This window comes from Tetrao urogallus, assembly GCF_951394365.1.
Source record: "Tetrao urogallus genome assembly, chromosome: 1".
Taxonomy (NCBI): domain Eukaryota; kingdom Metazoa; phylum Chordata; class Aves; order Galliformes; family Phasianidae; genus Tetrao; species Tetrao urogallus.
Window position 1 is genome coordinate 7,263,740 of NC_136813.1, and position 24,274 is coordinate 7,288,013.

At 43.0% G+C, this 24,274-nt stretch overlaps 1 protein-coding gene across 1 annotated transcript; it reads right to left on the bottom strand.

The window, feature by feature from the left end:
• Positions 1–2,265: 2,265 nt before the first annotated feature.
• Positions 2,266–21,390, bottom strand: PCF11 (PCF11 cleavage and polyadenylation factor subunit; the record flags this gene model as incomplete). Its single annotated transcript, XM_079534745.1, has 16 exons — positions 2,266–2,504; positions 3,112–3,147; positions 3,849–3,941; positions 4,890–5,045; positions 5,445–5,628; positions 5,928–6,033; positions 6,541–6,663; positions 7,363–7,450; positions 8,535–9,985; positions 10,477–11,119; positions 11,211–11,400; positions 11,671–12,779; positions 13,570–13,761; positions 14,204–14,392; positions 16,560–16,685; positions 21,202–21,390. The coding sequence occupies 16 exons, from the start codon at positions 21,388–21,390 to the stop codon at positions 2,295–2,297; spliced, it is 5,085 nt and encodes a 1,694-aa protein (XP_079390871.1). The 3' UTR covers positions 2,266–2,294.
• Between the last annotated feature and the right edge of the window lie 2,884 nt (positions 21,391–24,274).

Genomic DNA, 24,274 nt, shown 5'->3' on the forward strand with positions numbered 1-24,274 from the left:
TGAGAGAGAGTGACATTTTCCATAACTTCAGTGCAATTTGTTATCAAATGCTTGTTTCCTAGGGAAAAAATTGCCCTGTAGGAAAGAGTAGGTAAGTGGGTAAGCATTACAACAGTACTTGACCAGGCTTCACCCAAGAAATCACTCAGCCTGAGGGAAAGGCACAACGTTAGGTTTTTCCTATATCTCCGTAACACACAACAGTGCGATGCTTCTTGGCAGCAGTTGAAGGGGATGAGGCACAAAGTCACACGGTGGACAAAGACTGAGGTGCTGAGTTCTGTGTGGGGTAATAACCCCATCCCGGCAGTGTCCATGGCAGTTATACCACCTTTCCCCGCGTGTTCGGCAAATATCAATTAGCTTGGGGTATTTTAGGTGGGCCCAATAACAAACAGACATGTTAACAGACAGACAAAACAACTGAGGAGGGCCAAACACCGCGGGCACAGCCGCCCCGCGGGGCGCCGCTCACGGCCGAGGCGGAAACGGCACCGCTGGGAGCACCGCTCCCGAGCGCGGGGCGGCACGGCACGGCCCTCAGGGAAGGACCGGGGAGACGGCCGCGGGCGGAGCGGTCTCACCGGCCGAAATAGGGCTGGCGCCGCGTTCTTCTCCTCTTCTTTCACTCCTTCCCCCACGTCGCAGCGGCGTTGCTATGGGCGCGGCGCCCGCTGTCCTCGCGGGAGGAAAATGGCGGGCGGCGCTTGGCGGGAGTGGCGGCCATGGCGGCCGTGGCGTCCAGGCAGGACGGGCCCTGCCCCGCGGGGCGGCTGCTGCTGGGCAGCGCTGGGGCGGTTTCTTGAAGCCCTTTCCCAGGAAAAAACAGCAAATCGCTGCCTGTTTTTAACCCACGCAGGTATTTGCCAAGCACTTCGCCTGCCCGCGCTGTGGGATGCTCTGGCTCGAGTCACAGCTGTGCGTTTAACCCGAGACGTTCCCAGGTGTTTTTGTGACACTGCCTCGGTTCTTCAGCCCCTTGCCTAAGCACCCAACGGCCTCCAAGGAAACCGACTTCCTCCGATGGGGACAAAAGAAATCACTCTGCATATCCGAGGGGATTTTTTCTAATATGCAACTTCTTGTTGCAACTTACAGGAAGATGCTACACAAGGGTTATTGCTTGCAGTCTGGTTGTGAAGACGGGAAACACTGCAAGCAACAGCAGCATCAGGTTCACAGCTGATACAGCATACACTGGGGTGAATTTGGATTTTCTAAGTACCTGACATCGCAAAGAGCCACATCCTAGGACAGTGATATTTTCTCTGGCTTTCAGAAGAATTCCACCCCACATCGGGCAAACTGCATGCTTATCCAAAGACAAACACTGTATGACAGCTTGCTGCCCATCCCACAAATATGCCCAAACACACAAACTCATTACTGAAAGAAAGAGATCGACACAAATATATGCTTCATTTTATTTATTACATTTAAGAAATATTAACATCTCAGGATAGCTGGTTTATCACCTAAATCCAGTCATAAGCAACAAAAAAAAAAAAAAAAAAAAAATTCAAATGAGCATTCTTAGATTCATTCCCTCCTGTAAAGAAAAGTTTGTTCAGCTGTATTAAACTCTTATGTGTGACTAAAGGAAAAAAAAAATCATTAAAATGTCTCAACTACCAGGCATCCTGGTTTGTTAATTGTCTGTTGGCACTTGTGTTCACAATCAAGCACTCTGGTTGCTTTGTTATATTCTGTCATTCTACCCAGAACGGTCTTTTGGTTACTTTTTTTTTTTTTATATCTGGATATGTAAGTTCAAGTAAATTTGAGAAGAAATCTAGGCTTTCGTCTTGAGAAGTTCCAGCACTGCTTCCCTTGATCACCCACTTATGAGATAACTGAAGGAAGTTGCTTGCTTTTGCTTTTCTGAATCTTATTCAGTAAGAGGTTTAAAACTGAGGTCTTTTTAATTCCGTTTAAACTGAAAAAAGTACAGAAACACTGTCTTCATTTGATGGTGTGCATAAACATTACACTCCATATATAGCAAAAATATGTTTTATTTATAATTTACATTTCCACAAGTGAAAATTGTACATTTTTACATATACAATTTCATTCCATTAAATTTTCACGCATGTACAGAATTTTCACACAATGACACCTGAAACAGTGCAGGCAATAAGAAATTTAAATACAAAAATGTATTTATTTATTTATTTATTAACGAAACAGTAGCTGAGGCCCTGCCTCAATTGAACATTTTTATTTCCTATAAAAAGTATCTGCTTTCTAGAATTAACACAGGAGCTCTTCTGTAAAAAAAATCAAACCTCAATCTAAACAGACTCATCTGGTTCTGTTTTAACATCTATAGAGGCAGGTGTGCTCTCTTCTGCACAGGCAGCAGGGGTGTCATCAGGTTCTTCTTTCACTTGAGGTGAGTCACAGGACTCATCTGTTTCCTGTTTAACAATGTTCAACATAATATTTAGGGGATTTTCTACAGGGGTCTTGCTGGGAGAGGGTGTGCAATCAAATGATGATGTCTATAAAACAAACATTCATACAGCATTAACACATTGTTCAAACAACCATTTTTACCTTCTCTCCCTCTCTGTCTCTTCCAAAATGCAAACACACGGGCAGTAGATCACTCAAATTCCAAACTTCTACTTTATATATTACTTCCTACTTTATCTAATAACAAAACTTACTATATAATAGCATTTACTTCTTGTAATTACTCTCAAACAGTATCCTCACAGTGATGAAATGCTTAATATGTTACTGTTAAATATTCCCAACTATCCCCCCAAAAGGAACTGTTAGCTCCTAAGTCTTAACAAAGTTAACAGATACTAACATTCATTTTCTCATTTTCTTAAAATTCCTACAATTATGCATGTTACTCAACAATACATTCATAATGGCTTCAATTTAGTTTCACTTATGTGATACAAAAGCTGTCATGGATACATCATAACTAACTCTAATTATGCATTACAAACTTGCCATTCCCAAGGCCTCTGATTCTTTCCCTAGGCACATGCAAGAGGAACTGATTCTGAAGACCTGCTCTATATAAAGACAGTGATCAAGCAAACAAACTGAAAGCAAAATCATTAAAAAATATGAAAGTAAGGGTTTTCTTACATTTTGGTAATCTTCATAACAGGATGGATGGTAAATCTGGAAAATAATTGTTACCCATTTAAATACATTACAAATACAGTAAAAGCACTGGTCAGACACAAACAGATCACACCATTCCTCCAGGACAACGATGTGTAAACCAAGTATGGTGTCAAATGCGACTGGGAAAATATCTGGTGTATGCTTATTTAGGAAAAGCATCACACAAAGATCCTGTAAGCACAGGGAATTATTTCTGTATAACTAGCTAAGTACAGAAATAATTGGACCACAACCAACACCCACACTCACAGGAACATTCACAGAATCACAGAATGGGTGGAAGGGACATCTGGAGCCAAGTTGCCAAGGACCACATGCTTTGGCTTTTGAAGACCTCCAAAGAGGGACAGGCTCCAGCACTGGGCTCTTTCCAGCACAGTCTCTCTCTTGTAATGAGTGACCCAGAAGTGGATCCAGTAATCCAGGCAGACTCAACAATGCTAAGCACAGAAGATCACCCTCGTTTATCTTTTAGCAACACAGTATGAGGGAAGCCCAGTGAGTCTGTATGATACCAGGACTTCAAGCACATCCAAAGGTTGAGATATTTATGCACTTAGAAGCAGGAAAACTAAAAGGGGAGTCCTTCAGAAAAGACAGGTCACTGTGGCCTATTTCTTTCTATAATTCTTCTGTTATGTTTTTGTTTTGCTTTTCAATATAAATGAGTACCATGTATAAAAAAATTGCATTACCTTCTCATGCATTCTGATAGCATTCTTTAGATGCCACTCTTCCTCCTCCTCATCCCAGTACTGCTCAAATTGCTCCCGGCAGATTTCACACCTCTGAGAAGTTATTGAAGTAACATGATACATGGTGTTATTAAAACTATTACTGAACACCAACTTCAGGAACTTGGCTGGTAACAGTTGTATGTATATATACATTAAGATAATATTAAGACTACAACATTTTACCTCCACGCTTCAAAAATAAGAAAATGTTAATAGAAATTATTTGAGTACAGTTGGTAGAATGAGCAACAATATTTATCACTTGAAAAAGTTAAACTCTGCTCCCTCAACGAGGAAGTCTCTGCAAGACACTCTGTAACAATCTAATGCTGTTTTACTGTCAAGTTAAGCCAATCTGGTGTGGGGATTTAGTTTATGGCATCTTCCAAAACTCAACTCTGAGATAGAGTGAGAACTGCGCAAGAAGTATTAAAACCCCTAACACTGTTGAGGGTTTTAAAATGAAGTCACCTCTGAGAACAAGGCACAAAAGGTAATTTTTTAAGACTGAAACAAAATCCCTGATGCCTTTGTTACCTAGTTTCTTGTAGGCTTAGCATATAAGAACATTTGTATTTAACTGCTATATCCACTGGTCTACCAAAACACAGACCTGCTGGTTATTTTCAAGTCAGAAGATTATAACAGCTCTTCCGAATGCCCACCTTGTAAAGAACAATCTTTTTGTATGTGTATAAAGGTAACACATCATTTATCATCTACTGAATCCCAAGCAACCATTTCCTACTTAGAAATCCAACAAGCTTCTTTTACTTATGCTTCCTATGGAAACACTCAAACCAACACACTTCTCCCTTTCAACCACGGAATGCCAACAAGCATAGAAGTTGTTCAACTACTGGTTAGTTATACTGCTACTGCCACAAGGAAACAAACGTTACATGCACGTAAATGCAAAACCTAGGAAGTACTGCACAAAAACAAGGCTTCAGTCTACTTGTAGACCACATGGGTTATGGCAGGCAAGCTGAAACTCACCTCAACTGCTCCAGCTGGTCCAGCAGGGACACTCTGAAACTCCTTTTCTTTTGCAGCTTCCTGTGTCTTTAATACAACTTCTTCATGAGCTTTTTCAAAGAATTGGCTTTTTGCACGCTCCTCTAAGTCAGCTATTTCTTCAAACTCAATCCAATCCTAAGGACAAGGATTCATTCACAATCACAAATAGCCAGAAATGGTTAATAAAATACATTTGAAAGAAAAAAAAAAAAGAAAAATGAAATCCCAGAAGTAACAAATGTAATTGATCTTAGTTCACTAAAACTGAAACAGTCCTGTGAAAGGCCTTTATCCTTCAACTTTCATTCCATTCTCAGTCCAACCAAAGCAGTACGGATAACTCCAAGCTGCTTATTATTCACCATCTAACTGCCTTTTGATTTGGCAGGTATGGATAAAAGCTACTTGAAATATCAGACATCACTGATCACCAAACTCCAATGATAACGCAACTTCAACTGCAATCCCACGGCATGTATGTAAAACACCAAACCCAGCCCTCCATTAGCAAGGCACACACCTTGCATTACTCACCGTTACACTGTAGTACCACCTCCTGTGTGTAATTTTTCTGCTAACGTCTTTTTCCGAACGGTTCTGACGATAATGCCAATCTAAATGGTCTGCATAAACGTCTGTCTGTGAAGTAGTAAATCTCATTCCACACGAGTAGCACTGAATTCCAGTGTAAAGTCGATTTATAACACTGTCATAACGCCTAGAAAAACAAAAACAAGTTAATACTTTGGGAAGAAATGGGAAGTTTCTCTGTAAGTTGTTTCAAGCGACCTCAGGAGTAGAAGAAAAGCATTTTCTCCTATAAGGTTAAAGCATATGACACAGTCAACTGAAAGCATTCAAGTAAGTAAATTAAAAGCATTCAAATAACCATCAACTACTCACAAGGAACACGCTAGCATTGTTATATCACACCTTCTCAACCATCTTGGATTAACTATCTAGAGACCACCATGCCATTATTCCTAGTGCAGTGTAAGCTCATGCTACAATACGCACTGTCTGAGTTCTTCAACTTTAAAGTTTGTGAGGTCTGGGACATCGTGATCACCCTGGTCATCATCCTCCTCTTCAGCAGCTGGCTGCGCCGATGTTTCATTCGCTTCTTTAAAACAAAGAAGTTCATCAAAACTTCAGTTCGTTTTCAGAACAAAACAAGGTGCTCCTGAACATTGTATTTATTCAAATGTTAATAATCTGAATACGCTAAGCTGAACGTGCGTAAGAGTTGAGTCAGTCTCATAGTTTGAAAAGCATACAAAGACACTGTGCTACTCAGAATGACAATTTGAGATAGCGCTGTTTTATCTAAGCCTCTGGCACCAAAATTCAGTATTCAAAGAGACACAAGTATTTCAGAAACTGACAACAATCTGGTTAAAATCCAGAACAAGTTACCGAGGCAGGGTGCCAAAAACAGAACTGCAGGCTCTAAGTAGCTTAAACACATATTTAGAAAGTTAGTAATTCACTTTCTCACATGCACAGAATGGCTTCCCATAAAGATCCATTCAAGCAAAAAGAATACAGGAGTTCACAAAGTTCTCACACTTCACTTTACACTTCAGCTATGCATAAACTGGAGAGTTAGAATGTAATGAAATCTACATACGTGCTGAAGTGGAATCCGTTTTTGACAGTTTGAGGATTCCTGTTGACAACAGTTTAGCAAACAATTCATTGACATCAAGCTGACCAAGGTGGTTATCAGGATATGCATGTGGAAGGGCTCCTCCTAGGAGAGGGGACAAAAAATGTCACAACACTCAAAGACACCACAGGCTAGCATTAAAAAAAACACTTCTATCAGCATATTTCACAACATTCTTCTCCTTCCACCCCTTACTTCCATTTTTAATTTCAGTCTATTTATCCACTTCAGTTTGCCTCATACCTAGCTTTTGCCTCATTTCCTCCCCTACAACTTCCTTCATAATGTAAGTGTTTTGGAATGCCATCTGTCCTGTGCTGAGATTTCCATGAAAAACACTGTATTTTCTTGTTTTGTGCTTAAAGATCTCATGAGAATCCATCTACTTACATTGTTTACAACTTGATACAAGACTTTTATGACTAATAATTAATATATTGAGAATGTTAATTCGGCCTGGCCAATTGAGGCACCCTTCTGCCATCCAAAAAGCGAACCAAAAATTGGTTTTGGTGTGGTTTTTTTTTTTGTTTTGTTTTGAAATGTAACTACATACCAAAACCATGTGGTTAATGAAAGCTCTCACTGCTGGAGGGAAACCCCTGCAGAGATGACAGTACTCCCAAAACCACACCTACTGCCATCTCACCGAAGGCTGCCCTCAGTGCACATGGACCCACCACATCACCTCAGTACAGCGCTCGTTTTTGTGGTCATGAACAGAGAACAGTCCAAAGGACACAGAAGGAAATCACTATTTCTATACCATTACTATTACAGTACCTGCAGGGTTCTGAACAAAGCTTCCAGGATTTGGTAAATACTGTTGACCTTGGCCATAAGGTCCTGGCTGAGCAGACATGTGCGAAACCTGTAAAATTAAGCCTTTAAATATTCTTGGCAGGCAATTTGTTTTTAATTATTCTATCATTAACCTCTATAAATTTCTCAGTTCCATATACATTTAAATGTTTCTATTACTTTACTGTCTCAGTTCCATAGCGAAGGATCCATCAGTTACCACACCTTGGCATCATTTTCATTCCCCATCACAAAAATACCAGAAAGCAGACTTCATTTTGCCTAACAGCCAAACCAGCTTTTCTTCTACTTGCCCATCCTTCAAGCACATTTTCCACACACAGCATTTCAAACTGATCCTTTTCACCAAAAAAGAGCTAATAAAAAAGCATTCACCAAACCAAGGTGTCACAATGAGGTTTTATCTAATAACTGAGACAGTACCCATGATATGGAACTCATCCTGAAAGACTGATTTTCAGCAAACCAGCTGCAGCAGGAATCTTCAGATAGAGAAATAGTTTTTACAGCATGCTTGTAATACAACCCCCACAGGGAGAACTGGGAGAATGGACATCATTTTCACTGATTTACAGTTATTTTCCCCTTCAGAAGAGAGCACTTCCAACAAGCAACAGCAAGGACAATTGAAACCATAAAGCCTGCTGGTGCCATGATTATTCTTCAGAAGCTATAGCTTAGAAGCCTGCAGGCATCTTTCTCAGCTGCCCCCAAGTTATGGATGTCTTCAAAAAGATCACAATTATTTTGGTCCATTTTAATTCTAAACCTTTCAGAAAAAAGTGATTATGTATATTCACTTCAATAATCTGCCATGATTTGCAGAGAACTTGCTTTGCATAAGTGAAAACATCAGTGTCTTCCAATTCCCTAATTCATTTTCAAATTCAAGACACTAATCTCAGTGCTATATTTTCAGCTGCAAAATGGTTGCAAAGAACTGTTTTTTAATTCCTAGAGACAAAGACTCTTAAAAAATAGCAATGCATGCCCCTTTCCTTGAATCATCTAGATACTACTTAAGGATATCTTAGTCTGCAAAAAAAAATCATCAATGCTTTTAGAGAAAGAACTGCTAATTGTCTACACAAAAACACTTCTGCAAGTAAATATTTACTAGAATCAGTTCTTACCTGATGACCTCCCATTGACATACTATTGAAGTTCCCGTATTGAGGACCCTGAAGTTTGTCATCAAAATAATGTCCAGATGCTCTCAATGAAAAATTCTGTGCTCCTGGGCCAGCCGGCCCACTGAAATTTGGTCCTAGTGAACTGTCAAATATTTCAGGCCTTTGGAACTGCATCCCATGAGCTGGTCCACTGTAGCCCTGTCCGGGATGGTCAACAAAAGGCCCACTTTGTCCATATGGGGACATCTCTAATCGTGAGGCAGGATGGCTGGCCATATTTTCAAAACGTGCACCATGAAGGCCAAGGGGCAGGTCAAATCTTGAGGCTGGCTGGTGAGGACCATCAAATCTCTGAGGTATGGCTGCATCAAATCGTGGTTGTGCGGGCTGGCCAGGAGCCCTTTCAAATCTTGGGCCAGGCTGTCCATGAATTCCATCAAATCTTTGCAAAAGAGACAGCTGTCCAGGTTGTCCATCAAACCCAGCATGGCAGCCATCAAATCTTGGACCGGTCCGTCCCAGAGGACCATCAAATCTAAGTCCACCAACTCCCTGGTGCACTGGTCCATCTATCAATCTGGGCCCTACACCTGGAGGCCCGTGTGGCCCCTCGAATCTGAGCCCACCTCCTGATGGTCCGTGTGGCCCCATAGGCTGTCCATGTGGCCCCTCAAATCTGAGACCGCTGCCAGGTTGACCATGGGGCCCCAATGGCTGTAAATGTGGACCTTCAAACCTGAGACCACTTCCTGGTTGACCGTGAGGCCCTAAGGGCTGGCCGTGCGGGCCCTCAAATCTGAGCCCACCCCCTGGCTGACCTCGAGGCCCCAGAGGTTGACCATGAGGTCCCTCAAACCTGAGACCACCTGAAGGTTGACCACGGGGTCCCTCAAACCTGAGACCAACTCCAGGTCCTTCAAATCTAGGACCACCCACTGGCTGGCCTCCAGGCCCTTCAAACCGCAACGGCCCACCTATTTGCCCAAGAGGTCCCTCGAACCTCAGAGGACCTCCCCCACCAACCTGTCCCTGTGGTCCTTCAAACCTGAGAGCTCCCGCCAGCTGCCCTGGTGGCCCATCAAATCTTAGGGCTCCAGCTCCCCCTGCTCCTGCCAGGGGTCCATCAAACTGAGAAGCACCTGCGCCCACTAAAGGCCCCTCAAATCTCAGAGCAGCCTGTCCAGGTGGCCCATCAATTCTAGAACTTGAACCAGCAGTAGGACTATCAATAAAAGGGCTTCCTTGTCCGTCTGCTCCAACTCTTGCAGCAGATGGTCTAGATGAGCCATCAAATAAAGGTCTGTCTTCCATCAGTGCACTTATTCTCGGCTTTGCTTCTATGCCTCCAAATCTTGACCCTGGACTGTCTGGAAATGGTTCTTTATCTGGGTCTTCGTATCTAGCTCTTTTGAAACGTTCATTGAATGGTGATCTTGGTTCATCTCGAACACCTGAAAAAAGAAAATAAAGGAAGATAAGGCGCTGTGCAGAGAAGGACCTAGGTGTCCTGGTGGACAAAAGGTTGACCACGTATCAACAGCAGGCCCTTGTGGCCAACAAGACCAACGACAAACCTAGGGTGCATGAAGAAGAGCATGGCCAGCAGGTCAAGGGGATAACAGATGGGGTCAGGCTCTTTTTCAGCAGTGCCCAGTGACAGAATAAGGCACAACAGGAACAAACTGGAACACAGACAGTTCCATAGAAAAATGAGGAAAAAAAGTACTTTACTTTGAGGGTTAAAGAGCACTGGAACTGAAAGCTGCCCAGAAAGGTTCTCCTTCCCTGGGGATAATCATAATCTGCCCGGATACTTTCCTGCTCTAAGGTACTCGCTTTAGCACAGAGGGTTGGACCATGCATCTCCTACAACCCCATGATAACCACTCGCCAGAAGATTGTAAATTATTTAACATCTATAAAATAAGGCAAAAATACATACCAGATTTCCCAAGCAGCGGTCTTTCTTCACGGTTATCAAACCTACAGACAGCATCACCATCTATCTTCTGGAACTCTGCTGTACCTTTTCCCTGCTGTCTGAGAGCATCTCTGAATTCATCTGATTCTCCCCAGTTGTCGTAAGGATCAAAGTTTTTCGAACCCCTGCCTCCTTTAGCAGCACTTTGTTCCTCAAGCCTTCGTCGACCCTCCAGCGGCGAAAGGCTTTCAGCAAAGGGTCTGCTCGTGCCACTTACAGGAGAGTGCCGTCTTGACCTTTCTCCAAAAGGTTCTTTTCTCTCAAACTGTACTCCGCGCTTTGCTTTCGCTTGCTCACAGTCCACTCCAGAAAGCAAAGCATCGGGCACATGATAGTCCAAAATATCATCAGGATCCAAGAGATCAAGTCTTGACAGCGAATGCTGAACTTGTGTCCTTTTCAGTTTAGCTTTATGCTCGTAGTACGTTAACTCTGCGTCAGATAGAAGAGGCTTCCTTTTCAGAGAGCCTTTCTCCTCTGTGGGGCTGTCCCACACATTACATCTGTGCTTTCCTTCCTGGTACTGGAACAGCTGTCGAATCTGATGAGCTACCACGAGGAACTCATCTTGTGTTATTTCACCAGATGCTAAGCGGTCATTGGCCTGCAACATAAAGTTTGGATTTCTAAGCAGAAAAGCAAAGCACAACTCTATTCAAAACACCTCTACTAAGAGGATCAACCAGCATTATTACCTTTTTAAGTAATTCTCTCTTGCTTGCAGACGTCAGTTCTTTGGGAATTTGTAAATTGGCATCCACACTTAACCGGTGCTGCTGTTTTGGTGCTCGGGGTGACAGAATTCCCTTAGCAGCAGGCCAGTTTTCTCGGTGTCTTTGGTGAGGAGATTTACCAACAGCTTGGTGTTCTTCAGTCTGCTGCGAGCTGAGAACAGGAACACGTTCAAAACTAAGTTAGTTCTTTATTCAGGATATATTACATCTCTATCAGAATTGATAACAGTAAAACATCACTATCAATTTAGAAAGTGTGCATATTTGCCATTTTTTACCACAAGCAAGTTATGAATTGTGATCAAGAACTTCTGTCAATACAGACAGCCTGAATATTTCCTCCCAAACCTGACTGTACTTTAGCCAAGAGCAGAATTTCCACTTACTTCAGAGAGAACCTGTTTAAAATATGGTAACTTACTTTTTATTCTCCTCCCAACCGGATTTCCACCTCTTGCCTGCTTTGGATCCCTGCCAATTCTCTGCATTCTCCTTTGGATCAGGAGAAGCTTTTGTAGAATGCTGGCTTGCTATTTCTTGGGGCCTGTCTTCTTGGCTTTTTTTCACTCTCCTTGGATCTCGCACCTCTTGTTTAACATTTCGCTTATTAGAATTCCTTTCGTCTCTTGCCCCTTGTGAGGCTTCTTCTGCATGAGACTGCTTAGGACCTATCTGACGGATCTTTCCAATTTTAGGAGTTGAAGAAGTGGGAGATAAACTCCTGAGTCTTCTTTTGGGCGATCTCCTCTCTCTTCGTTTTGGAGAATGTGTAGATGGTGACCGTGACTTAGGAGAGCGGGATCGTGACCGTTTTCTATTACTGGATCTCCCTTGTTTTCCACCCTGTTTTTCTGATTCTTCGGTAGGCACGTCTTGTTTCTGAACAACACCATTAACGGTTTTATTTCTGCTGCCTACTGGTCTATGTTCACCTGTTTTATGTTCGTCTTTTTCTTTTTTCTCTGTATTTCTCCTCTTTTCTTTCACCTCATCCCCTTTGCTCTCAGGCTTTTCTTGAAGATGTTTTTTCAGTCTTGGGTCCCGCTTACTCATTTCAGATACTTTTGTGCTTTCAGATTCTTGGGTTTTAGTATCTTTAGTATTGGGAAGCTTGTTTTTCAAAGGAGATGGAGACTTAGACTTTGTTTCCACCTGATCAGCTTCTTTCTTTTGTGTTTTCTCACCTGCTTTCGATTTCTCTGGTTTTGTTGAGCTTTGTTTTTCAGACTGAGATGTTTTGCTCGCCTTGGCATCAGACTGACCGGTTGTGTTTGATGGAAATTCTTTCCTATGAGACTGATCTTTAGCATGAGAAGAATGTTGAGACATTCTATTAAGTCGAGGATCTCTATTTACTATTTTGACATCATGAAGTGGAGGACTTGGGGATGGTTTGATCTTTTCAGATTGCAATGAAGCCTGAGTAGGTATTTTAACTGCCATGTGAGGTGTCTGGGACACATGTGGCTTGGAAGGTGTTGGAACTGAAGGTATAGAAGACGATCCTTGCTGAACGCTAAGAGAAACAGCCTGAAATAAGGTGAAAAGAAAAAACAGCATTAATCTGCATGATACAACACAGAGATGCTCGTGTTCTGTTCTGAAAACAAAGCAGTAAATAGAAATGTTTTGAAATAGTTATGAGATTCAGCCATTTAACTGAAAATGACCCATTAATTCCTAACCACAGGTATTAAGTTAACACAGTACCATCACAGAAGATGAAGTTCAAGTCAGTGCTGCAAAAAATGCAACATAAGCACACCTCATTACAGCTTTAGTTTTTCTATACCTTCCACATTTCCAAGAAAACTAAATGGCTAAACTATATTGATTTATTTTTATTTCTGGTTTTTTAAGATGTTTCACTTTAGTATCACAAACATTCAACACAAGATGAATATAAAAACAAAACATCTTAACTGCCACCACTGACAGCAAACCAACTTGACCCACTGAGGACAGAAAACTGCCTTGACATTTCTTGCAATCAGGATTCCTCGTTCTCTATGGAAATACTCCATTTTCTAAGAGCAAATATATTCAAAAAAGCCTCCTTCATTGAGAGCCATGAAAAGATGTACCACAGGCAGACAGGATCTTTCAGAGCAGAACGACAGACCACAAACGTTTCTTAAGCTGTTCTGGATGTAATTCTTAAGATTTTTACCTAACAATTACTGGTCTAGAGCACCAGGTCAACTTGCCCTGCTCTAGTCCAAAAACAGCTACTCCTGTCTAAACTTAACCTCAGTTACCAGTATAGCAGCTAAGGCAGTATCAAACAAAGTGCGACCAAACCAAGGACTATTCTACTCACCAACTGTGCTTTAGTCTGTTCCAACTCCAGCTCCAACTTTTTTTGCTGAAGTTCTAACAACTGTTTTTGCTTCGCAAGCAATTGCTGCCTTATCAGTTGCTCCTGTGTCAAATTCTTTTGTATTTCAGGAACAGCTGGAGGAGTAGAGGCACCAGAAGTGACAGCAGAGGTAGATGCAGTAGATTCCTCTGGCTAAAAATAAAACACAAGGTTACATTCAGCATCTTAACAGAACCAGCTAACTCCATCTCCCTTAACTACTAGCATGATACAAAACTGGGACTTAGTTTGCACAAGTTATGAACTGCAATTTTTATGCAAAATACAAACAAAATGCTGAAAAAATTCTGCTCCTCTAGAATTTGCCTGCTGTCATAGGGTTAACTATGCCACCGTGAGAGAATTAAGTATGCCACTTAATATAAATAAATCAACGTTTAGAAATCCAGAATTCAGTTTTAAAACAAAAACTAAGCCCCTTAAATATTTCAAATCCCCAAATTCATCTTACCTGTCTCCAGAGATCAGGTGTTTTATTCTTATCATACTACATTTGTCAAAAAGCAGCATACAAACAACAAAAACAACATGAGTACTACTGCCATCTGTTCATACAGTAGGTATAAAGACTTACCGATTTATTTAAAAACTTAGGATTCACATGGATGCTAGAAGTATTCACATTTGGGGGCAGAGGTTTAATTGGCCAAGCAGGATCTAATGAGTTGACTCTGACATCAAGTGCATAAAGTTTCTTCAAAGGGAAAATATCGTCCCATGTGGAGCGTAATTTAAATAAACTTTTCCTAGTATTTTCATCCACCTAAAACAATAAAACAATTCTATGGCTTGTTAAGTTAATATAAAACAACTTAAACTTTTCTGTAGAACTTAAGATCTCATATGCTTTATATTCTTACCAAATTTATCATTTTAACACAATGAACTGGCTACAAAGAACTCCTAAGTGGCACAGATTGATACATCTACACCAACAGAATGGGTAACAGTAGTTCTAATGTAGAACTGTCATTTCAAGGCTATTTGAAGGCTTTATTGTGTATTACCATTCTCTGAGAACTTTCTTTCAGCTTTTCCATTACCAAAATGCTCAATTTACTTGGCCAATTTCTGTCAAAAAATACAGCAACAAAAATATCCAAAGAAAAAGCCTCTGAAACAATACAGTAATTCAAATGTCTGTGCTGAGTGGCGTGCAGCAACAACAAACAAATCAGAGAACAACAAACTTTCTGAACAGAAGCAGTGTTTTGTTTAGCTGTTTAATCATTGAAATTTTTCTTTCCCCCTAACAAATCCAACAAAAGGTGTGTGAGTCAAAACAAATTCAAACACAGTGTAGTTCAATTGCAAAATTTGACCCATTTATGAGCCATAAATCAAGTGTATTAGTAGCACTAGCACCCATTTTCTCTTTGCAATCAGACTGGATCATTTTATGACAGTTCAAGACTCACTCAAGTAGTTCATTTAAATAAATGAGAAACATCTGCTGACAAAACACACGCAGCTGCCCTACTGCGAATGTGCTAACTCAGTCATTACACAGCAATCCTGTAAAGACCTTTTTTTGGCTGCAGTTTTATTTTAGGTGTCACAGCAAGACATGCTGTCCAGAAAGTTCAGAAGTTCTTTGAAAGAGAGGGGAGGAACTTCAATAAAAATAATTCATACTTAGCTATTGGGGGGTGGGAGGGTGCCTCTACACAACTTTCACTGCAAAAGCTGCTGCCATGACTGAGCCAGTTTCTGACTTTGCTAAGTGTTTAAAGATACCTTCAGTGATCACTTACTGATAAAACAGAATGTCTAACAACGTCAGGGCAAATTTCATCTTGCAATATCATCAGTTATCTAAAGTGACTGACACTTTACATATATAATATAAATTTAATAGTTCTAGTTAGCTTGGTAGACTACAAAACTCAGCAGATGAATTACCCAGAGCTTCAGCTGCTAGTTTAAATGCAACTCAGTGAAAGAACACAAACCAGTTTGGAAAAATAAGCAAATGCCTACCTATCTACTCTACACAGAAAAGTTCAATATTTCTGAGCTCATTATGACAATCTATCCCTTTTCCACTGTACAGCTGAAAAACAGATATAAAACATTCTGGGATCACAGATCCCCACTGGTACGTAGTAACAAATACAGCAAAGCTCCACTCATCTCATTCAGATGTGGTGCCACTTTCTTAGGGCATACAGGAAACCACAGAAGTTAACTCTCCGTTTCAGATTCAACTTAAACCCATTCAAGCCCAGTCTTTCAAAAGCTGGACTTGGATTTGCCATTCTCACTGAGGAATAAGCACAATTACTTCACTGGGTTTAAAGACTTAGAAAAAAAGTGAGTATATTTGGCAGCAGTTTTCAACACTGAATGAAATTAGAACACATTTTTTTAATGCAACGAAGCAATAATATACTCTCACAACCTCCCCCCCTCACCCATCATACGTGTTTTTTAATCACAGACCACTTAAAGAATATCAGGTGCCAGTATTTGTCACAGTTTAAGTGCTCACATCAAAAATTAAGTGAATCAGACAAATCTAACTATAGAGAGCTCAGAAAAATCTCTAAGAAACTGATTCTGAGTATATTCCTGACATAAAGACTAACCACTACCTTAAAAAATAAATCAGCGATTCGTAATTAACTGCTCCATACATTACAAAAAGTCTGTCCAGGTAAGCAATCAGCAACCAAAAAACTCAGTGAAGCCTTGCCTAGGTAGAAAAACTACACAAGTTCATCAGGACTTTGCACCTTTTGACTAACTTAACTCACAGGTTTGACAACAGCAGGAATGCCCTCCCACGTTATAGATACAGTATTGCCATTTATAAAAAGCAATTCATTCTTCTCATTCAGCACCCAAGAAAACCCAAAGCTGAGAGCGTGTATTTATTTTACCAGGAACAACTTTGCTTAAATACAGAACTTTTCTGAAAGTGTATATACCTTTTCAAATACACAAATAAATGTTGCAACTAGGTTTTTAGTAAATGCAGTAAGATACTCTCTTCCAACATTCTTGACAATGGAATCCATAAGGTACATAACAGGGAGCTTCTCTGACGCAGGAGCCTGGAGTAATAAGAAGAAACTGAGAAGTTTAGTACAACAAAAACATACGTTCAGCTATTTAAATAAAGGGATAACCAATCCCAGAAATACAGACCTCTCTTTTTGTTGCCACTATAAACACCAAGGGGTTTGCTTGGGATTGTTTATACAAAAACTTAAAAACTTAAACCTGGAAAATCAATACTCAGTTCAAAGTATAATGCGGTGGGTCTACCACAGAGAAAAGGAACACCTTGGGTTATTCTGTTTGTCTCAAAGCTTTGGGGTGGAAAAAAAAGGGAAAAAAAGAAAAAAGAAGCCCACAAGACAGTATTACTGCTAGTGTACCGAGTGCAGCCTTTCAAAACCCAGTGGAGAAAATAACTTGAAATTAGCAGGAAGCCATCGCTAGCACTTCAAGGAACTTTTAAAAAATCGTTTTATCACTTGGACCTCCTGAATGCTTGCTTTTCTCCGTTCCACAGAACACAAATCAGACTTCCTGCAAACAGCCCAGGTCAGAGAACTCCAGCGGTTGTAGATTATACGTCGAACATCACAGTCCTTTCACAAACTACACGCAGAAAAGGTCACAACTATATCACTGTAATCCAAGGGAGTGGAGCAAGGAGTCCCAGTCTCTGTTGGCACTTGTCAGCGGTAACAGTCAGGTTTTAGATGGATGTGCAGACAAAGTTCTAAATCCAGACCAAACCCAATCACCAAGCTGACTGGGTACACACGGGAAAGCTCAGGAATCACAACCACAGTTTTCACAGCCTGGAGTCTTCACACTCAGGATACATCTTTGCTAAAAGAGAAGGCTTGAGGGATCTTTTTTGTCGGTTTTAAATCCACACCAAAACTTGTAGCAAGTCTGTGCAACAGAAGCATGGATGGTGGACAGCTACAACTTCCAATGCAGGAAAAGCACTACCGGCCCAAATCAAGGTGCTTTTAATGCCCACCACTGGCTTTCATCAGCAGAAGACACAGCAAAGTTCCAGAAAGCATCAGTGAGCGAACAGCTGAGGAGGACAACGTGAAAGACACCACCACAAGCTCCGCGCTGACCAACATCCCCTCAGACAGGAGCATCCGCTCGGAATACTTTAAGTCCCATTCACCATCCGGTAACTCAGTATAAAACCAGAGTAACTTCATTGTTCTTTTTAAACAGGACAGGCTCCTATGATGATCAGCAACACCTTACTTCACAGCCCCACTGTCCAGATAAGTGTGTGGAAGTGCTCTTGCTTTACAATTTTAGATTTAAATCCTTCCCTATTAAAGTGATTCACAGAAGGGCACCGCGTCAACAAAACTTTTATATGGGTAAACCGTATTTCCTCACTTTTAAGTGTATATTAATTAACCATGACCAAAACTCAACACTGAAAAGGACATTTTCTTGTTAATGGGGAGGGGACTGTGTCACTGCCTCTGAGCATATGTAAAAAGATGCAGGCAGCTGATTTATTTTGTACATGAAAAGACAGAAAAGTGCACAGCTAAGCAGCACGTTAAGAGTATGGCTTACACCATTTGTACTACCTAATCTGAGAGCTGAACTTATGACCTAATAGTGGGCTGTAAAGCTGCTAATATGCAAGTGTTAGAATAGGGGCATTTCTCCAGCTTAGAAAAAAATGGATGTGCAGCTGCTTAATATTAACATGTCCACGAAATATTGGTTAGTTCTTTAATGCAGCCCACACAATGGCACGCTAAAAACACTGCGCTAAGTTGTGAATGCTTTCTTTTATATAAAAAATGACAGTGTACAGTTCCCGACTTTCTAAGTCAGCTTTCAGGGAAACAAAGAGCTGCCTCAGCAGCACAAATGCTCAAGAGCTACTAGCAGAGCACACTACACTCTTCCATTTCACCAAGGTATGGAAGTAGCTCACTATACACAGCTAAGATTCGAGTTGGAGATGCCAGAGTATCCATGTAACAGCAAAGGCACTGTAACAAGTTTAACAGCTTCATGTGCTTGGGAGTAGTTAGAAGTAATCACACAGAAAAGCAATGCAATGTAGTAAGGAAGCCTACTTCAAAATGTGACAGCGTTAGTTTAGCAGAGTGCCCTCCTTCAAATACTCAGCTGGCACAACCTAAGAACCATGACTTAAAAACGGTTGGGTTAAGTTGTCATTTCTGGAAATGTTTATTATATTATCTAGCCCACGTTCCAATAACCACACAAGGGAATCCCAGATTTGAACGTCTTGTTTTCAGGCGATCTATACAGCACCCCTAGCAAGAAAGAGCCCCACACAGCGCTAACCAACAGCAGGAGGCTCCGCATACCACCAGAACACACAGAATGCTAACGCTGAGCTCATCACCACAGAATTCCCACTCTTCTTTCAAATAACGTATGAAAGCTACTGTTGGAAATGTGTGGCTTTTTTTTATTAGTTTCCTAAAAAAAAAAAAAAGTTTAACTTCAAAAAAAAATTGAATCATAATCAAACCCCAAGTCACAAACTTGCAAAAAAAAAAAAAAACTTTGTTTAAAAAACAACTTTGTACACAAAATGGGTCTCAGAAACAAATTCTGCACTATACAATGGTAAATAAAAAGACAAATACATATTTCACACTTTTTATTTACATATTTTATAATACCAGTCACACATTTCAGAGCCATTTATTAAATTGTAAAGCAGACCACTCGAGTTTTTACACTAAACAAACTGTCTCCAGGCAACACTTTTTAAAAGTGGCTTAGCAAAGGAGAGCACTTTCCCAAAAACAACTAAGAACTTGCCTTGAATAAACCACAGTCACAAACAGTAACTAAGGCAAAACTAACCATTGATACAAGATTTAAGACATCTTTAAAAAGAAAAAAAAAAAAAAACACACTTCAGGGCAGGCTCTAAAACACCCAGAAATGAAGAAATTTGACAGCATTGATATTTATCACAAATTATACACATCCACTGCCCTTTAGGAGATATAATGGTGAGATCTATTCGGTTATGAGGTCACCTCCCCAAGGAATGGCAAAAGTTGGCCACTGGTAGCATTTAAAACTAGACTGGAAGAGGTCTGTGGAACACTAAAGAGCCATCCTGCATTGGTAGAAAGACAGATTAAATAATGTAAAAGATCTTTCCCTCCCCAGCATTAGACAGTACAATTCTCACCATTATAAACTGTGATTTAAAGCCAAAGGAAAAAAAAGGCCTATATTAGAGGGAGCCTGGTATTAAGAGGGAGCAAGGGAGACAACGGGGGAGGGGTGACTGGCAGGAACACGATGTATTGAAGGAATAAACCCTTTTCTTACAGAAAGCTGCTGTTAGAAAGGTACAGTAACCCCCCCCGCACCCATCCGTGTGCTGTGGCTGACTGATGTCAGCAACTGCCTGGGTTGGGTTCAGAGGGAGCCTCCTCTTTCCCTTCCTTTTATATCACGTGCCTTTCAGACGCCATGTCAGGATCCTACAGGCTGCTGTGGTTTCTACAGTCGGGGAGAATTTCTTCTTCCCATCCTCACCAAATAAACCTCTCTAGCCAAGACACATGAAGATACACAGCACTAGCTTCACTTAGGGCACAGCCACCTGAAAGCCAAACGGGTTACCCCAAGCCCACGTTGCTTTCTCTAAGCAGACAGCACAGAATCACCCCACCAGCAGCACACGCACACTTCCCTACTCAGAGCAGATGATCGCCTTTCACCTCAAAACTTTCCTAGAAGACAAGCCCCACGCCTTTACTCCTCCAGTTAATATCTCACGGGGAAAATAACCTTATCTTTTAAACTAGAAGCGATACTTAAAAATTCATTATATTTAGCCTTACTAAAGCATACGATTTCCGTGCTATAAACTCAACCTTCTCATTCCTTCGCGCTATCCGGGTATAGATTAAAAAAAAATAAACCTCCACAAGCTCAGGCTCTTGCTAACGACACTTATACAATCGTTATCTACGGAAGAAATCGCTAAATGCAACGGTTTCGACACCAGCGTCGAGGGGAAAACCCAGCTCCAAGGGCGAGGCGCTGCCCAGTCACGGCCGGGCCGCCATGTTGCATCTGTTACCCACACGGGGCCGCGAGCCGCTCTGCCCCGGCCGGACCGCAACCCGACTGCCCTGGGGTCCCCTGCTCCCTACGGGGTGCGGGCGGGAGAAGGGGCGGCCCTCAGCCTGGCCGGGGAAGGGGAGGGGGGTGTGGGACGGTGAGAAGGGTAGGGCCGTGCTCCCTGCCGAGCCACGCTGTCCTCCGCTCGCTCCCAAGGGCGACCCCCGGCCTGCCGCCCCCGCCCCCCGGCTCTTCCTGCTCCCCCCGCGGCCACCTGTGACACGGGAGCGCCTCGCCTCGAGGCCCCGAGCCCTGCTCCCCTCCCCCGCCCGGCCGCCAGCCTCGGGCCCGCTGCCTCCCTCGGTGGCCCCGCTTCCCCTCTCTCTCGGGCCCTCCTTCTCTCCCTGCCTCCTCCGTCCCTCAGCCCTTTCTCCTGGCCCCGGCCGGTCCCCCCAGCAGTATAGGTAGGAGTAGTAGGCGGTGGAATATAAAAACCTTGGCGATTTGCGCCTCGATCAGGGAGACGATGTCCTTGGCGAAGGGCACGTTCTCCTCGGCCAGGATGGTCAGCATGTTGATGTGCGGCTTGCTGTTGAACGTCAGGTCCTCCAGCGACGACTGGTAATCGCGGCATGCGTCCTCCCGGGCCTCGCCGCTACCAGCGCTGCTCTCCGGGGCCGACATGTTCCTCCGACCGGGGCCCGCACTAGGACCCGACCCACCGACCGACGGCCCCCTCCCCGCGATTCCCCTGCCGCCGCCGAGCGACGCCGCCCCCCCGCCGCTGCCGCTGGGCTCCTCTACCGCATCCTCCGAGCTGCGGCTCCGCTGCGAGTGGCGCTGTCGTCCGTACCGCCGCTGCGCTTCCGACCACCGCCGGCTCAGTCTCAACGCTCACAAAATGGCGGCGGCGGCTACAGCTCGCGAACCGCTTCCTCCAACCGTTGCGTCATGTGAAATTGGGCTGAGGAAAAGGGCCGGCGGCTTGGAATGCCCCTTTTGTTCCCTCATCGCGTCCCCATTGGCTGACGCTCCTCCGCTCCGCACGTGATTGGCTCGACCTGAAGAAGGCAAACGTGATTCGCTGGAACCTCCCCCTCTCCCGCTGATTGGTTACTGCGACGAAACCCCGCCCTCGCCCCCCGAGTCCCGACTCGCGATTGGTCGCTCTTCCCTACTCCCCTGCCGCTAACTCGCTGAGCCTAACCCTCCCGCCTTCCTGTTCCGTCTTCAGCTCTGATTGGTGCCCTGGTGAATCCCGCCTTTCCTCCTCACCCTGAATTGCGGTTGTTAGGCTCTCGCCGCCCCGCCCCGCCCCGCCCAGCCGTTGTCGTGGCAACGCGGCTTTCCGGCTGATGTAGTCGTAGTAACAAAGCCTGCTCGTGATATTCGCCCAAAGATAATAATAAAGCTCTGCTCCTTGTGGAAATAAACTTGTTGGCGAAGTGTTTTCTTCACAGCCCTTCCAAAACGCTGCATGCTATACCCAACACTTCTCCTTTGCCTTTGTGAGGAAACAAAACTGAACTTTTTGAGAGCCAAGGGGGGGGAAATGTGGGAAACGTGGCTCCTTCCCAAACTGCTGTAGTTGTTAGAATCCTTGCTCGTGCTAATTACTGGAGTAAAACCAATAAAATGAGCAGAACTGCCTTGCTGAGGGCGTCACAGGGTCCAAAGGCACCTTCAGCATCAGATCTGCAGTTTGTAGGTCAGCAAAGGACAGGCTGGTGTGAGGCGCACCAGTTAGCAGCCCCAGAGTCCCTGACCGGAGTTCATGTCTGAGAGCATCCAGTGCTTGGTGCTTTATCTGTTTGTCTGCGTGGGCTTCGTATGAAGCCACTAGACCCTCAACAACTACAGCAAGAAGTTGCCCGTGAGGTCTCTGTGTTAAAGAGCTGTGGGAGCACTCCTTTCTTTAAGCACTTCTTGGAACATTCATGGTGGCACAGAAATACGTAGCAAATCATTGAACTGTCTAATGAGAAGTTGTTGATGCTACAAGAATTCATAGAATCACAGAATTACGGAGTCACAAGGTTGGGAAAGACCTCCAAGATCATCCAGTCCAACTGTCCACCTACCCCCGGTATTTTCCCACTAAACCACGACCCTCAGTACAACATCTCAATGTTTCTTGAACACCTCCAGGGACGGTGACTCCACCAGCTCCCCAGGCAGCCCATTCCAGCACCTGAACACACTTTCAGAAAAAAAAATTCCTAATACGCAACTTGAACCTCCCCTGGCACAACTCAAGGCCATTCCCTCCCATCCTATCGCTGTTAGCAGGGAGAAGAGGCCAACCCCCACCTCAACGCAACCTCCTTTCAAGGAGTTGTATGGAGCAGTAAGGTCTTCCTTGAGCCTCCTCCAGACTGAAGTCTCAATTCCTTCAGCTGCTCCCCATAAGACTTGTGCTCCAGACCTCTCACCAGCTTTGTTACCTGTCTCTGGACTGAGCTGTCATACCAACAGTATGTCTAATGTGTGGATTTATCTTTTCCTGCAAAAGCATTCACTGTACATTGTGTATTTGAAACTGCCTCCCAAAAGCAAAGCTGTCCCACCAGCTTTGCTGAAATCACTACTTAGAAAGGCTTCTGGGACAAACATGTGCCACCTCTTCTCATTTCATCTGGCGTAGCTGTCAGTCAGTCTTTTTTTTGTGCAGATGTGGCTGGAGCTTTTGCTGGTATGAAGCTCATCAAAAAGCCCCAGGCATAGACCAAGAAGACACTTGACTTGAGAATCACCAGTAACCAATAACTAAGGAAATCAGTCAGGATAGCTGTGATATAATAGTGCTACATGAGAAAATTTGTCAAGGTAAGAAGCCATTCAAGAATTTAGTATTTTCCAAAACCTTTACAGTTTTGCTTCTGCTTGAGTTGGTGCTTGAGCTGGATTTTTGGGAAGTCTAATAAAATTCCTTTAAACTGTGGCTAGAAAACAACAAAATAAAACATAATCTCTGGGCACTCAGAAATGGCCTTGCCACTTTTATTCTTGTGTAGTAAAATCAATCAGTAAATCAATCAATCACATTTTTTGCTTTTAGAAAACAAAAACACAGATACTACAAGAGACAAACGCTGTGGGTTTTTAAACATCAGTTTAATTGCATGCAAATTACCCCACTGTACATCAGCTCAAGTCCTTTGTTCTCCAGCCCAGATTCACTTAAGGAAGCAGACAGTGCTTCTCTGTGGTTCCTCCCAAAGGGGGAAATATCCTCCTTTCAAGTCTCCAAAGCAGCTCTGCTGTCATAAGCATTATTCTTCAGTCCTTCATCTGCACAACTGTCTCAACCAGAAAGTTTGCCAGTGCGGCTACAGGGGAAGAGCTGGAAAACCCTCTTAGAGATGGGACCAAATTTAGATCAATATATTGCTTCTATCAAAACTGCAGAGGATGTTTCTCTTGAAACTGCATCTTAAGGGTTTTGCCTTGCTGAATGTTGCTCTAGTCCTGGCATTGCTAAGTCAGCAAAACCGTAAATACAAGCCATGCCTCTGAGCCCTGCCAGTGGAAGCACTTGTCCAGGTTAAGTAGGACTCATACTGCTTCT